This window comes from Pipistrellus kuhlii, unplaced genomic scaffold (assembly GCF_014108245.1).
Source record: "Pipistrellus kuhlii isolate mPipKuh1 unplaced genomic scaffold, mPipKuh1.p scaffold_m20_p_9, whole genome shotgun sequence".
NCBI classification, from domain to species: Eukaryota; Metazoa; Chordata; class Mammalia; order Chiroptera; family Vespertilionidae; genus Pipistrellus; species Pipistrellus kuhlii.
In genome coordinates this window covers 40,528,405-40,541,730 of record NW_023425595.1, presented here as the reverse complement: position 1 = coordinate 40,541,730, position 13,326 = coordinate 40,528,405, and the positions used below count along the sequence as shown (strand labels likewise).

Genomic DNA, 13,326 nt, shown 5'->3' with positions numbered 1-13,326 from the left:
GTGAGATGGTACCGCATTGTTGTTTTGATTTGCATCTCTCGTATAATTAGTGACTTTGAGCATGTTTTCATGTGCCTTTTGGCCTTCCTTCTGTCTTCTTTTGAAAATATTCTATTTAGGTCCCTTGCCCATTTCTTAATTGGATCATTCATCTTCCTTTTATTTAGTTGTATCAGCTGTCTGTAGATGTTAGAGATTAAACCTTTATCAGTGGTGTTATTTGCAAATATGTTCTCCCACACAGTGGGCTTTCTTGTTGTTTTGTTGATGGTTTCTTTTGCTGTAAAAAAGCTTTTTATTTTGATGTAGTCCTATTTGTTTATTTTCTCTTTAGCTTCCATTGCCCTAGGGGCAGTATCAGTGAAGAAGTTCTTTTGGCATACGTCTGAGATTTTGCTGCCTGAGGATGCTTCTAGTATTTTTATGGTTTCCCGTCTGATGTTTAAGTCCTGTATCCATTTTGAGTTTATTTTTGTGTATCCCACTCCTAGGAATATATCCCAAGAAACTAGAAACACCAATCAGAAAGGATATATGCACCCCTATGTTCATAGCAGCACAATCTACAATAGCCAGAATTTGGAAACAGCCTAGGTGCCCGTCAGCAGATGATTGGATCCAAAAACTATGGTACATCTACACAATGGAATACTATGCTGCCATAAAGAAGAAGGAATTCTCATCATTTGCAGCAACCTGGATGGAATTGGAGAACATCATGCTGAGTGAAATAAGCCAATCAATGAAAGAGAAACACCACATGACCTCACTCATTTGTGGATAATAAAGAGCATTATAAACTGATGAACCAAAAGATAGATATAGAGACAGTAAAGCAACAAGCAGATTGTCAAATTACAGCGGGGAGGGGAGGAGGATCTGGGGGAGATAACAGATCAACCGAAGGACTTGTATACATGCATATAAGTACAACCAATGGACATAAAACTATGGGGAGGGAGGGGATATGGGGGAGGGAGGGAGGGGGCAAAAAAAAATCATTAAAATATGTAAAAATAAATAAATAAATAAATTTAAAAAAAAAAAAAAAAAAAAAAAGAAAAGAAAATAGGGCCGGGACCGGTTTGGCTCAATGGATAGAGCGTCGGCTTGGGGACTGAAGGGCCCCGGGTTCGATTCCGGTCAAGGACATGTACCTTGGTTGCGGGCATATCCCCAGTAGGGGGTGTGCAAGAGGCAGCTGATCGATGACTCTCTCTCATCGATGTTTCTAACTCTCTCTCTCCCTTCCTCTCTGTACAAAAATCAATAAAATATATATAAAAAAAAAAAAGAAAAGAAAAAGAAAATAGGGCATGAGTGGGAAAATTGGGGAAGGGGGGCAGTGGGAGATAAGGACACATATATAATACCTTAATAAAGAAAAAGAAAAACAATGGAATGGTACTGAGTCTCCTATCGGGTCTAGTAATAATTAATGTCGTTTTTAAACATTCGTTTAAAATCTTGCTTGGCGTTGACTTGTATTGACATAACCTTCAAACACGTGGTATCTACAGAACGTGTGAAGTGCAATTAACAAGTTTTGCTTGAAAAAGTTTGTGTTGGGTTTGGTTTTTGTTGCAAAACTAGGGCTAAGAAGATGGCGGATGAAGAGCATATTCGGCACTGCATGCTTTACGAGTTCCAATTAGGAAGAAAAGCAAGTGAGGCTGCAAAAAACATCTGTAGTGCTCTTGGTCAAGATGCAGTTAGCGCCAGAAAATGCCAGCGTTGGTTTGAGAAATTTCGCGAGGGAAATTTTTCGTTAGATGACAAGAGTGGTCGAGGCCGTGTGTCCAATTTTGATCAAGAAGCTCTTCAAGCTCTTTTGGTGCAAAATCCTCAAATTACCCAACAAGAGCTTGCGACAACTTGAAATTGTTTACAAAAAACAATTTCCAATCAATTGCGTGCACTTGGCAAAGTCCAAAAGTTTGGAAAATGGGTTCCTCATGAGTTGACCGACAACAACCGTATTCAGAGTCACAATTTGCAGTTCGCTCCTCTCTCGTCAAAACTGTTTGCCGTTTTTAGAGCAAATTGTTACCGGGGATGAAAAATGGGTGCTGTATGTTAATTTGAAAAGGCGGCCTCAATGGTTGGACAAAAATGAGGCTCCGCAGCCTACGCCAAAACCTGACTTGCATGCGAAAAAAGTGATGTTGTGTTTTTGGTGGAATTTTAAAGGAATTCTTCATTATGAACTTTTACCATCTAACCAAACCATTACAAGTGCAGTGTATAGTGCCCAATTGGAAAGGTTATCCCAAGCTTTAAGAGAAAAAGAAGCCGCGCTGATTAATCGGAAGGGCGTAATTCTTCACCACGATAACGCACGACCGCATACTGCAAGAATCACTGCTGAAAAACTGTGCCAGTTGGAATGGGAAGTTCTCCCTCAACCTGCATATTCTCCTGATATTGCCCCTTCCAATTACCATTTGTTTCGTTCTTTGCAAAACTTTCTTCTTGGAAAAAAATTTAATAATGAAGAATGCCTCAAAAATGCATTGACCAAATTTTTTGCATCAAAATCACAAGAATTTTACAACAGAGGGATTAAAATGCTTCCTGAGCGTTGGGCACAAGTAGTAGAAAACAACAGCAACTATATTGTTGATTAAATTTTGTTGTATTGTTTAAATAAATTCGATTTTAAAAAGTATTTTAAAACGACATTAATTATTACTAGACCTAATATTTACCTACTCTAGGACCTCTGTGAGGGTCAAATGAGATGCGGCAAGGGAAAATGCTTCACAGTCATTTTGTCAAAGTATAAAATGTTTCCACCTCGCTATAAAGCAAGTCATGTTCCTGGGCTAAAGAAACTGTAAGAAGTCTAGTCGCTAGGGAGAGGAAGCCAGGCATTGCTATGTGAAGTCATTACCAGGACAAACACTTAGCATATTAGCCTTTTTATATATTATAATACTAAAAAAGGCTAAGTGACCAACCATCCGTCCATCCGTCCAACTGGCCAACTGGCTGACTGACCAGCTGGTATATATAACGCACACTGGCAATTTAAAAATAAATGTTGACTCACACATGCGCAATATTTGTCCCCTTCTGACACTGGCCTCCCATTTAAATTAATTCAAGGACAGTTTCTTGTAATGCCAGCATTTGCGATGACTATTAATAAATCACAAGGCCAAACTCTAGTAATGTCTTTGTTGTTGTTATATCATGTTGTTATGTTTATTTAGTAATAATTTATTAATGTTATTTTCATATACATTTTACTAATTTTCTTTAATCTCTGATACTTCTATTGTAGAGCAAGGGCAAATAGCAATATTAAAATATTTCTTCTAATTAATTTCATTTCAATGTGCACAAATCTGTGCACACAGGCCAGTAGTATGAAATAAGAGTTATACAAGAAATTCAGAAAAACTTACAATCATTGGTTAACATATGTTTAGAAGCTTCAGAATCTTCCCAGTTAAACTCTGAGCTGATATGAAGAACCCCATAGCCTCTGAAATAGTTTATATTACTAACTGGGTGTTTTGGGGTTTTCTGAAGACTTATCTAAATTATTACTCCTATTCCTAAAGAAGGGAAAACTAAAGAGAGAGATCAAATGACTTCCCTAAAGTCATAAAGGATATTTAAAAAGTCAGAAAGAGCTAACGAGGCTACCAAATGTTATTTCATTTATATGGTTATACATCCTCACATACTAATAGGAATCCCTCACCACTCCACTCCGGAGCATTATTTGCAAAGTGAAAGAATGTCCATGTGTTGCAGCAAGATGTAAAGGAGTGCAACCACGATCATCTTTAGTTGTCAAATTTGCTCCGTTGATTATGAGAGCCTAAAAACAGAGAAATAGGAATGAGTTTATCCCTACCAATAATGCTTCTGTACTACTTACCTCTTTAAAATCAACCCATTCTTTTAGGCTTAGCTAAAATTGTATTTCCTCCAGTTATGCTTTATCTATCTCCAGCTAAGTTCTATAATTCTTCTCATCTGTATTTTTTATTAAAACCTTAATTGTAAAATGTGCTTTGTATTGCTTTGTGATGCACTGAGCAGAGCTCTTGTCACTGAACAGAATCTCGGGGTTTTTTTTTTACAGGCAGGGACTCATATACACATAAAGAAGCAACCAATGATTGCATAAATAAGCAACCTGGCTCCCTTTTTGCTTATGTGATGTTGTATTTCTCCAAAATCTAGTCTATTGTACTCTAATAAATTAGATCCTGTCACATATTAATGTGCTATTCTGGCCAGGAAACACATTAAATAAGGAATTTTAGGCATGGAAAGCTATAAATGAGGTAATCTGTGGATGAATGTGACATCCCTTAACAATCTACTCAGATAATCAACTACTTTGAAGATAAAAGGGTTTCTTCTCATATATCTTTTGCTTAAGTGGATAGTTGATACCAAAATATCTAAGACATGGAGTCCTACTGGGGATGTGCCCACAACCAAGGTACATGCCCTTGACCGGAATCGAACCTGGGACCCTTCAGTCTGCAGGCCAACACTCTATCCACTGAGGCAAAAACGGTTAGGGCCAATAAGTTCTTATTTAAAAGCAAATCTATTGTATATGATCAAATTATTAGAATAAAAGCAACAGCTTAACAGAACTATGCTAAAGTAAACTTACTGAATTTTTAAAAAGTAAACAAAATTATTATTACCTGCATACAAGCATCTTGACCCCTGATTGCAGCTATGTGAGCTGCTGTCCAGCCTCTCATAGTTGCTTGTGTAATATCAGCTCCGTGCCAGAGGAGCCAATGAAGACACTAAGAAAACAACCATGTTAATAAGTGATAAGATAGATGTTTTAAACATTTTTATATCATTTAAATTTAGTCTGTCATCAAGAAATACTGTAACCTGAGAAATATCATAAATGAATGAGGGAGCCAGGTATAAGCACAAGCACAATAACAGGATATCAACATCAGACCTTACTGTTGGGTAAGCAATAGCAGTAGGAACTGTGACAAACTGGAGATGACATTCCTTGTCAATAAGGTACAGATGCCACTCAATTCCAGTCAGTATTGCTGTGACTAAAATGCTGATCCAAAACTTATGTTTGACCAGTACTGTACAAGCCAAACAAAAAGCATATCTTCGAACCAAATTCACTTAAGGACTATTAGTTTGCAACCTCTGCCATATATTTTATTTTTTGGTTTGTAGTGTTTTTTCCATAGATTTTGAATGGGTCAAGAAACTTCTGTATTAAGGCAAACTTTGTTATTCTGATGACATTCTCTAAAAATAGGTTTATATAAAAAGGGGGATGGTGGGAATCAAAGGCATCTTCTTTTAAGATTTGTAAAAATTACCCTAACACTTATTGTAATAATTAGAGCTCTGTACCACATATAGCATTAGTGTCACTATATGTTCATGTTTATAGACTCTGCCTTTAAGAAGTTTCTTTTTTATTTATTTTTAACTTAATAAATCTTTATTGTTCATATTATTACAATTGTTTCACCTTCCCCCCACCAGCCGCTCTCCACCCGGTCCCCACCTAACCCTCTGCCCTTACCTCCCCCCCACACTGTCCTCATCCATAGGTGTATGATTTTTTTTTTCTTAAATAAATTTTTATTGTTCATATTATTACAAATGTTCCTTTCTCCCCCCTTCCCACCCCACTCTCTGCCCTTTCCCCACCCCCCATTGTCCTCATCCATAGGTGCACAGTTTATGTTCAGTCTCTTCCCACATCCCCTTCTCCCCTTTTCCCCAAGAATCATCAGTTCACTCCCCTTCCATACCTCTGATTCTATTATATTCAACAGTTAATATTGTTCCTCAGATTTTTTTTTAATTTCCTTGGTTTTTAGATTCACTTGTTGATAGTTACGTATTTGTTGTTCATAATTTTTATCTTTATTTATTTTCTCTTCTGAAAGATCCCCCTTCAGCAATTCATATAATTCTGGTTTGGTGGTGATGAGCTCCTTTAGCTTTTTTTTATTAGTGAAGCTCTTTATCTGACCTTCGAATCTGAGTGATAGCTTTGCTGGATAGATTATCTTTGGCTGTAGGTTCTTACTATTCATCACCTTGAATATTTCTTGCCATTCCCGTCTGGCCTGCATGGTTTCTGTTGAGAAATCAGCTGACAATCATATAGGTGCTCCTTTATAGTTAACTACCTGCTTAGCTCTTGATGCTTTTAATATTCTCTCTTTGTCTTTTGCTCTTGGAATCTTAATTATGATTTGTCTTGGTGTGGTCCTCTTTGGATTCCTTTTATTTGGAGTTCTGTGTGCTTCCTGGACTTGTAAGTCCAATTCTTTCACCAGGTGGGGGAAGTTTTCTGTCACTATTTCTTTCAGTATGTTTTCGATATCTTGCTCTCTCTCATCTTCTGGGACCCCCATAATTCTGATGTTGGATCGTTTGAAGTTGTCCCAGAGGTTTCTTACATCATCTTCAATTTTCTGGATTTTCTTGCCTTCTAGCTTCTGCAGAGGAGTATCTTCTGGCTCTTTATGTTCCAAATCTTTGACTTGATTCTTGCGATCTTCTATTCTGTTTTTAGGACTCTGTATAATATTTTTTCAGACAATGTATTCTTTATTTTTTGTTGATCCCTTTTTATATCCTCATAGGTCTCATTTATTTTATCAGCCTTTTCTAGGAAACTCTTGAAAAACCTTATAAGTGTGGTTTTGAATTCTATATCCAGTCGCTTTTTGTCCTCCATTTCTTTCGTTTGTGATCTATTTGGTTTAGGCATTTTCGCAGGCAGCTTTCCTGATGGGGCGGTGTTTCAGGGTGGAGCCTACAGCCTTGGCTTCCATCAGCCCCACCCTATGCGGCTCCTGAGTCTCAGGGTCCTTCAGTACTCTGCAAGTGCCTCTGAGAGAAAGGTGTCCACGATCACCTGCTACCAAACAATCTAGTCTCTCCCCCAATGGGCCCGAAACTGGGGTTCAGTTCAGTTGAAAGTGGAGTTGGAGGTGGCGTTCAGAGCAGTCTGGAGCCCCTGTCTCCTTCCCGCCAGGGCAATCCCGAGGCACAGCCGGCCGACCCTTCTCCGCGCGCAATGTGCGTGCCTCTGGGACCTCCTTTTGCCGCTCCCCCAGGTTCCGCCTTACAGCCCAGCTACCTATGGATGAGCCTGGGTCTCCAGGGTCTGGCCTAGAACTGGGGTTCAGAGCGGTTGGAGCTGGGCCCAGCACAGTCGGAGCTTTTATCTCCTTCCCACTAGGGTACGCCAGCCAGGCACTCAGTCTCCCTCCGCTCCGGCTCCTTCCTCTCCGCGCGCGCCTCGTGTCTCGGTACCTTAGGCTTTTACAGCTCCTCCGCTCTTCCTTCTTGTTATCTCCTTGCTTCTTGTTGTAGAATTTCCAGTCAGTCGACTTTCCTGTAGTTCTGGGTAATGTCCATTTTATATTTTTGTATTTTATTGAACTTGTTGCGTGCGGCTGCTGCTAGGTGTCTACCCAAGAAGCCATCTTGGATTCTGATAGGTGTATGATTTTTGTCCAGTCTCTTCCCATACCCCCCACACAGAAACCCTTCCCCCTGAGAACTATCAATCCATTCTCATTCTATGCCCCTGAATCTATTATATTCACCAGTTTATTTTGTTCCTCAGATTTTTAATTCATTTGTTTTTTAGATTAACCTGTTGATATATATATATATATATATATATATATATATATATATATGTATTTGTTGATCATAATTTTTATCTTTTTTCTTCTTCCTCTTTTTAAAAATACCTTTCAGCATTTCATATAATACTGATTTGGTGGTGATGAACTCCTTTAGCTTTTTCTGATCTGTGAAACTCTTTATCTGCCCTTCAATTCTGAATGATAACTTTGCTGGGTAATCTTTGTTGTAGGTTCTCGCTATTCATCACTTTGAATATTTCTTGCCACTCTTGTCTGGCTTGCATAGTTTCTGTTGAGAAATCAGCTGATAATCATATGGATGCTCCCTTGTAGGCAACTATTTTTCTCTTGTTGCTTGTAAGATTCTCTCTTTGTCTTTTGCCCTTGGCATTTTAATTATGATGTGTCTTGGTGTGGTCCACTTTGGATCCCTTTTGTTTGGGGTTCTGTGAACTTTTTGGACTTGTAAGTCTATTTCTTTCATAAGGTGGGAGAAGTTTTCTTCAAATAGGTTTTCAGTATCTTGTTCTCTCTCTTCTTCTGGCACCCCATAATTCTGATGTTGGTACGCTTGAAGTTGTCCCAGAGGCTTCTTACACTATCTTCAACTTTCTGGATTCTCTTCTCTTCTTGCTTCTCCAGAGGCATGTCCTTTGCCTCTTTGTATTTCAAATCTTTGACTTGATTCTTGCGTTCCTCTAGTCTGCTGTTGGGTCTCTGTATAATGTTTTTTATTTTAGTCAGTTTATGTTTCATTTCTAGTAGGTCCTTTTTCATATCCTTGAGAGTCTTGTTAAATTTATCGGCCTTTTCTAGGAAATTCTTGAAAAACCTTATAACCGTGGTTTTGAACTCTATATCTAGTTGTTCATTCTCCTCCATTTCTTTCGTTTGTGATCTGTTTCCTTGTCTCCTCATTTTTGCTGCTTCCTGAGTTGGTAGGGTGGCTTTGTGTGCTAGGTGTCCAATATGGTTCAATGGGTCAGCCTCCCAGTTACCTGAGGTGAACACTCTTGGTGAAGCCCTTCATGAACTGTGTGTACAGCCTTGTTGTAGTTAAGTCTTGATTGTTGTTGGGTCACTGGGGAGGAATTGACCTCCAGGCCAACTGGCTGTGAGGACTCGCTGTGTCTATAACAGAAGAATTGCTATGCTGGAGACACGTTTATGTGGCAGATCTTGTTCCAGTGGGGCTTTGGTGCTCACTGTGTCTGCCTCTTGAATGTCTCCCTTATGAGAGTAGTTGAAATCCGGTGTTGTCTCTAGATTCACTAGTTTCTGGATCTCCAATGGGATGCAGGTCAGTTACTGTCTGAGGCCTCCTAGCAGGAGCTACAGCAAGAACTACAGTTTTCTCCTCTTTGCTTGGGATTTGGAGGTTTTGGAGCTCTCTGACTGAAGCTGCAGTTTATTTGGTTAAGCTGCGACAGAGCAGGCCATTTACATGCAAAAGCCACCGTTGGGAGCCTAGGTGGGTTTGTAGATTTTGTGGGGCGTGGTCTCAGGGCGTCTCTAGGCTAGGGCATGGCAAACAGCGAAAGCTGGCAGTCAGTCTTCTCTGTCTTTCCGTGTTTCTAAGTCCCCACAATAAACAATGATTGCTGGATGCACCTCTGCAAGAAAATCACCCTCACTTTCCAACCCGATGGCCAACAGTCCAGCTTTTCCCTGTAGACATCTGGGTCCCCTGCATCTCCCCAGAAACAGGACTTCAGAGTGATCAGGAACTTGTCTCCCTGTAGATTGGAAAAAAGTAGCGTTCCTAGTCGCCAACCACCAGCCCAATTCGTGTGCCTCCGTACCTCAGCTTTTCAGCGCTTGTGCTCTCTTTCCTTCTAGTTGTAGAACTTCCACTCAGCCAGCTATCCCATGATTCTGGGTGATAGACGTTTTGTCTTTTAGTTGTAGTTTTGAAATTGTTGTGCGAAGTGGCAGTTTAGCTGTTTACCTACACTGCCATCTTGGTTTCTCCCAATTTAAAAAAAAAAACTTTTTTTTAAATTGACTATAATTGGAATCACAGCCCTATCGTTTGTTAAAAGCTTACCATTAGATATCATTTGCCTGTCACAGAGATTAGTTGCCAGTAATATATTTTTTTAAAAGTTCAACTTCACTAATAATCACTGTAAATAATTCATTTATTCAACAAATATTTGTGTGTATACTACTATGTACTAACACTGTTTAGGTACTGGAATAAAACCATTATAAATATTCATGTACATGTGTAATTGTTCTAAGTAAATACTATGTAGAAGCGAGACTGCTACCATGTTTCCCCAAAAATAAGACATCCTCTGAAAATAAGACCTAGAGCATGGAAAGATAAGACATCCCCTGAAAATAAGACCTAGCGCAACTTTGGGAGTAAGACACTGTCTTATTTTCGGGGAAACAGGGTAGAACACAGACTAATATATTTTACCTTGTAAGATACTGCCAAACTGTTTTCCAAAGTGGTACTATCATTTTATACTTCTACGAGCAATGTATGAGAGTTCTAGTTATTACATATCCTTACCAATACTGTATATCATCATTTCTTGAGTTATCTATTTGTAGGGGGTTGTTTTTTTGTTTGTTTATTTTCTTTTTTTGGTCATTCTAATATATGTGTAGTGGCATCTTTTGTGGTTTTAACTTGTATTTCCCTAATGCCTAATGATGATGAATATCTTTTCATGTGTTCAATTGCCATCCATATTACCTTTGAGTAAATGTCTATTGAAGTTATTTGCCATTTTTCTAAAATATATTTTATTGATTTTTTTACAGAGAAGAAGGGAAAGGAATAGAGAGTTAGAAACATTGATCAGCTGCCTCCTGCACACCTCCTACTGGGGATATGCCCACAACCAAGGTACATGCCCTTGACCAAAATCAAAACTGGGGCCCTTCAGTCTGCAGGCAATGCTCTATCCACTAAGCCAAACTGGTTTCGGCTGCCATTTTCTTATTGTGTTGTTTTTTTCTTTTCTTTTCTCACTACTGAGTTGTGATCTCTTATTCTGGTTACAAAATCAGATACATGATTTGCAGAGATTTTTTTCCTATGCTTTCTTCTAGAAGTTTTATAAGATTAAGTTTCAAATTTGCCTATAATCTATTTTGAGTACATTTTTTTATATGGTGCCAGGTATGAGTCAAGGTTTCTTCTTTTTACATATGAATGGTCGATAATGCCAGCACCATTTAATGAAATTAATGAATATCTGCTCTCCATTAGATTACATGTTCACCCTTATCAAAAAGCAATGAACAAATAAGCAGGAATTCAGAAATGGATAAATAAGGAACTTGGTAAATCCTCCCTGAGAAGCAATGATAAAAGTAGACAAAGTTGTCAAAAACAACAATTTAAAGACTGGAAATTGACCAAAGGCATGTAATAAAATGAGAAGCACATATATGAGAAAAATCTACTGAATCTCAGTAAGTACAGGAGACTGAGACTATAGCTTTGCTTACCCCGCTGCATGGTGCAGAGATCTATTGTACTAGGTGAAAAGCTCCAGTGCTCTGCTGAAGAAATTGACTTTGCTATAGCTGAACACATAAAACTCCATGCCCAGACACATTGTCAAAAACAATTCTGCTCCTCAGTACAATCCAAGAAAGCCAACATCAGAGCTAGCCTAAAGTCATGATACTGGTTGGAGCATGCACAAAACTAAAGACTACCCAGAAAATTAATAGGAAATTCCAAAAAATGAGATGGCCAAAGTGGTCCTTAATAAGATTCCATTTTCCCCTTGTGATCTAAAAGGCTGTGTGCATATACAAGGCTGCTCAGACAAAGAAAAGACTGAAGAGGGACTAAGTTGATAAGATATCCCTGGCTAAACATGAGGCCTTGCAAACTTATTTTTTTAAAAAGATGTTAGGCTGGCTTGTAAGCTGCTTGAATTTATCCATACACACCCATCAGTAAAAGATTAAATCCTTATGGTATTTAAGCACATGATCTCATAAGTCACTGGCTGACCACTAAACTATGCAGGCCCAGGGGTGAACCCTTAGGGAGCCAGGCTTAAAAATAAAAACAAGAATTAAGCTGAAACCAGTTTGGCTCAGTGGACAAAGCGTCGGCCTGTGGACTGAGGAGTCCCAAGTTCGATTCCTGTCAAGGGCATGTACATTGGTTGCGGGCACATCGCTGGTGGGGAGTGTGCAGAGGGCATCTGGTCAATGTTTCTCTCTCATCGATGTTTCTAGCTCTCTATCCTTCTCCCTTCCTCTCCGTAAAAAGTCAATAAAATATATATGTATTTTTAAAAATCATCGGGTGAAAATTTTTAAAAAGATAATGATGTGAGAAAAATGCAATTAAAAAAAAAAAAAAAAAAAAAAAAAAAGGCCAAAGGGAAATCCTTGTTCACAATAGTTCAAGTGGGGCACACAAACTGGTGGAGATTCTCCAAATAAGATTTGGTTCCAAGAAGCAGAGGAGCCCAGACAAACAAGAATTCACACAGAGAACCATATTCATAGAAAGCAGTCTCTGCTTGTGTAGCATGGGAAAAAAGACTGCATAGTGAATAAACCCATTGCAGCCCATAGGCTGGGGAAATGTAGTAGCTAAAATAAGCTCTCCACACACAAACTTGAATCATGAGAAAAATTTTAGTTGGTTTGTATCCAGACCAAGAATAAGAAGTTTTGCATTAAAACTTCATTAAAGAATGCTTGTACTAGGTAAAAACTGAAACCAACTAAACATCCATCAGTTGAAAACAAATAAATTCTGATGTTAGTGTAAGAATAGACTATAACAATATGGCTGAAAGAAATAAACTAGCGTGCATATATTTAATCACATGTATCAAATAATAATACATATCTTACCTAATGATAGAGAAACATGTATATTGACTATACCTCTGCTATGCCCACAGCCAATCAGAATGAGTATGCAAATTAACCCAACGAAGATGGTGGTTAATTTGCATACATACCTGGGTCCTGGGGAGCCTCCTCAGCACCCAGGTTGACACCCAGGTCACTCCTAGCCGGCCATTGGGCAGAGGCTTTAGGCTTGGGAACCTGCAATCAGAGGAGCGAAGGCCCCCTTCACAAGCCTAAAGCTGGGCAGAGGCTTTAGGCTTGTGAAGGGACTGACCCTGTGATCAAAGGGAAGGGGAAAAAAAACAATGGAAACATATCCTCAAATGAGGTTAAAAGGAAAAATAAATGTCATATCCTATGAAAGACACATCTTGAAAATGCTTAAAGAAAGTTGTCATTTTTTCATGGTGAAGGGACTGGAGTCCATGTTGATGTAAATAACTTGGCAGCTGCAACAACTGGCAGTGACTGCAGCAGCTGGGTGATAGGGTTGGTGCCTTCCCCTGATCAGCCCAGATGCCTCCCACAAAGGGAGGCAAGACTGTGGCTTAGGCCTGAGGGCTCCCAGTATGTGAGAGGAGGCAAGCTGGGCTGAGGGACCCCTCCCCAGTGCACGAATTTCTTGCACTGGGCCCCTAATGTCATTTATATAAAATATGTCATTTAGAGCAATGATATAATCATAAGCAATAACAGCATAAAATATAGATAGGAATAATAAACACCAAATTCAGGGTAACAGTTGTCTCTGGATTTGGAAGGAGAGAAATGGTGCCTGGAGGGGTGTTCAGGGATTTCCAATGTATCTATAGTATTTCATTTGTTTTCTAAAAAT

General features: G+C 39.0%; 1 protein-coding gene across 13 annotated transcripts in view; it reads right to left on the bottom strand.

Annotated features, from left to right (window-relative positions):
• Positions 1-13,326, bottom strand: part of ANKRD42 (ankyrin repeat domain 42) — a 38,834-nt gene that overhangs the window by 20,013 nt on the left and 5,495 nt on the right. For 11 of the 13 annotated variants that reach the window (XR_006740830.1, XR_006740829.1, XM_045577651.1 and 8 more), the window contains 2 exons: positions 4,680-4,787; positions 3,713-3,832 (listed from right to left, as the gene is read on the bottom strand). Coding sequence is in view for 11 of the 13 variants with exons in the window: in XM_045577651.1 (XP_045433607.1) it covers positions 3,713-3,832; positions 4,680-4,787 (228 nt within the window). In the remaining 2 variants the exon portion in view is untranslated. The remainder of the gene's footprint in view (positions 1-3,712; positions 3,833-4,679; positions 4,788-13,326) is intronic. The other 2 variants (XM_045577645.1, XM_045577644.1) reach the window with 2 other exon arrangements.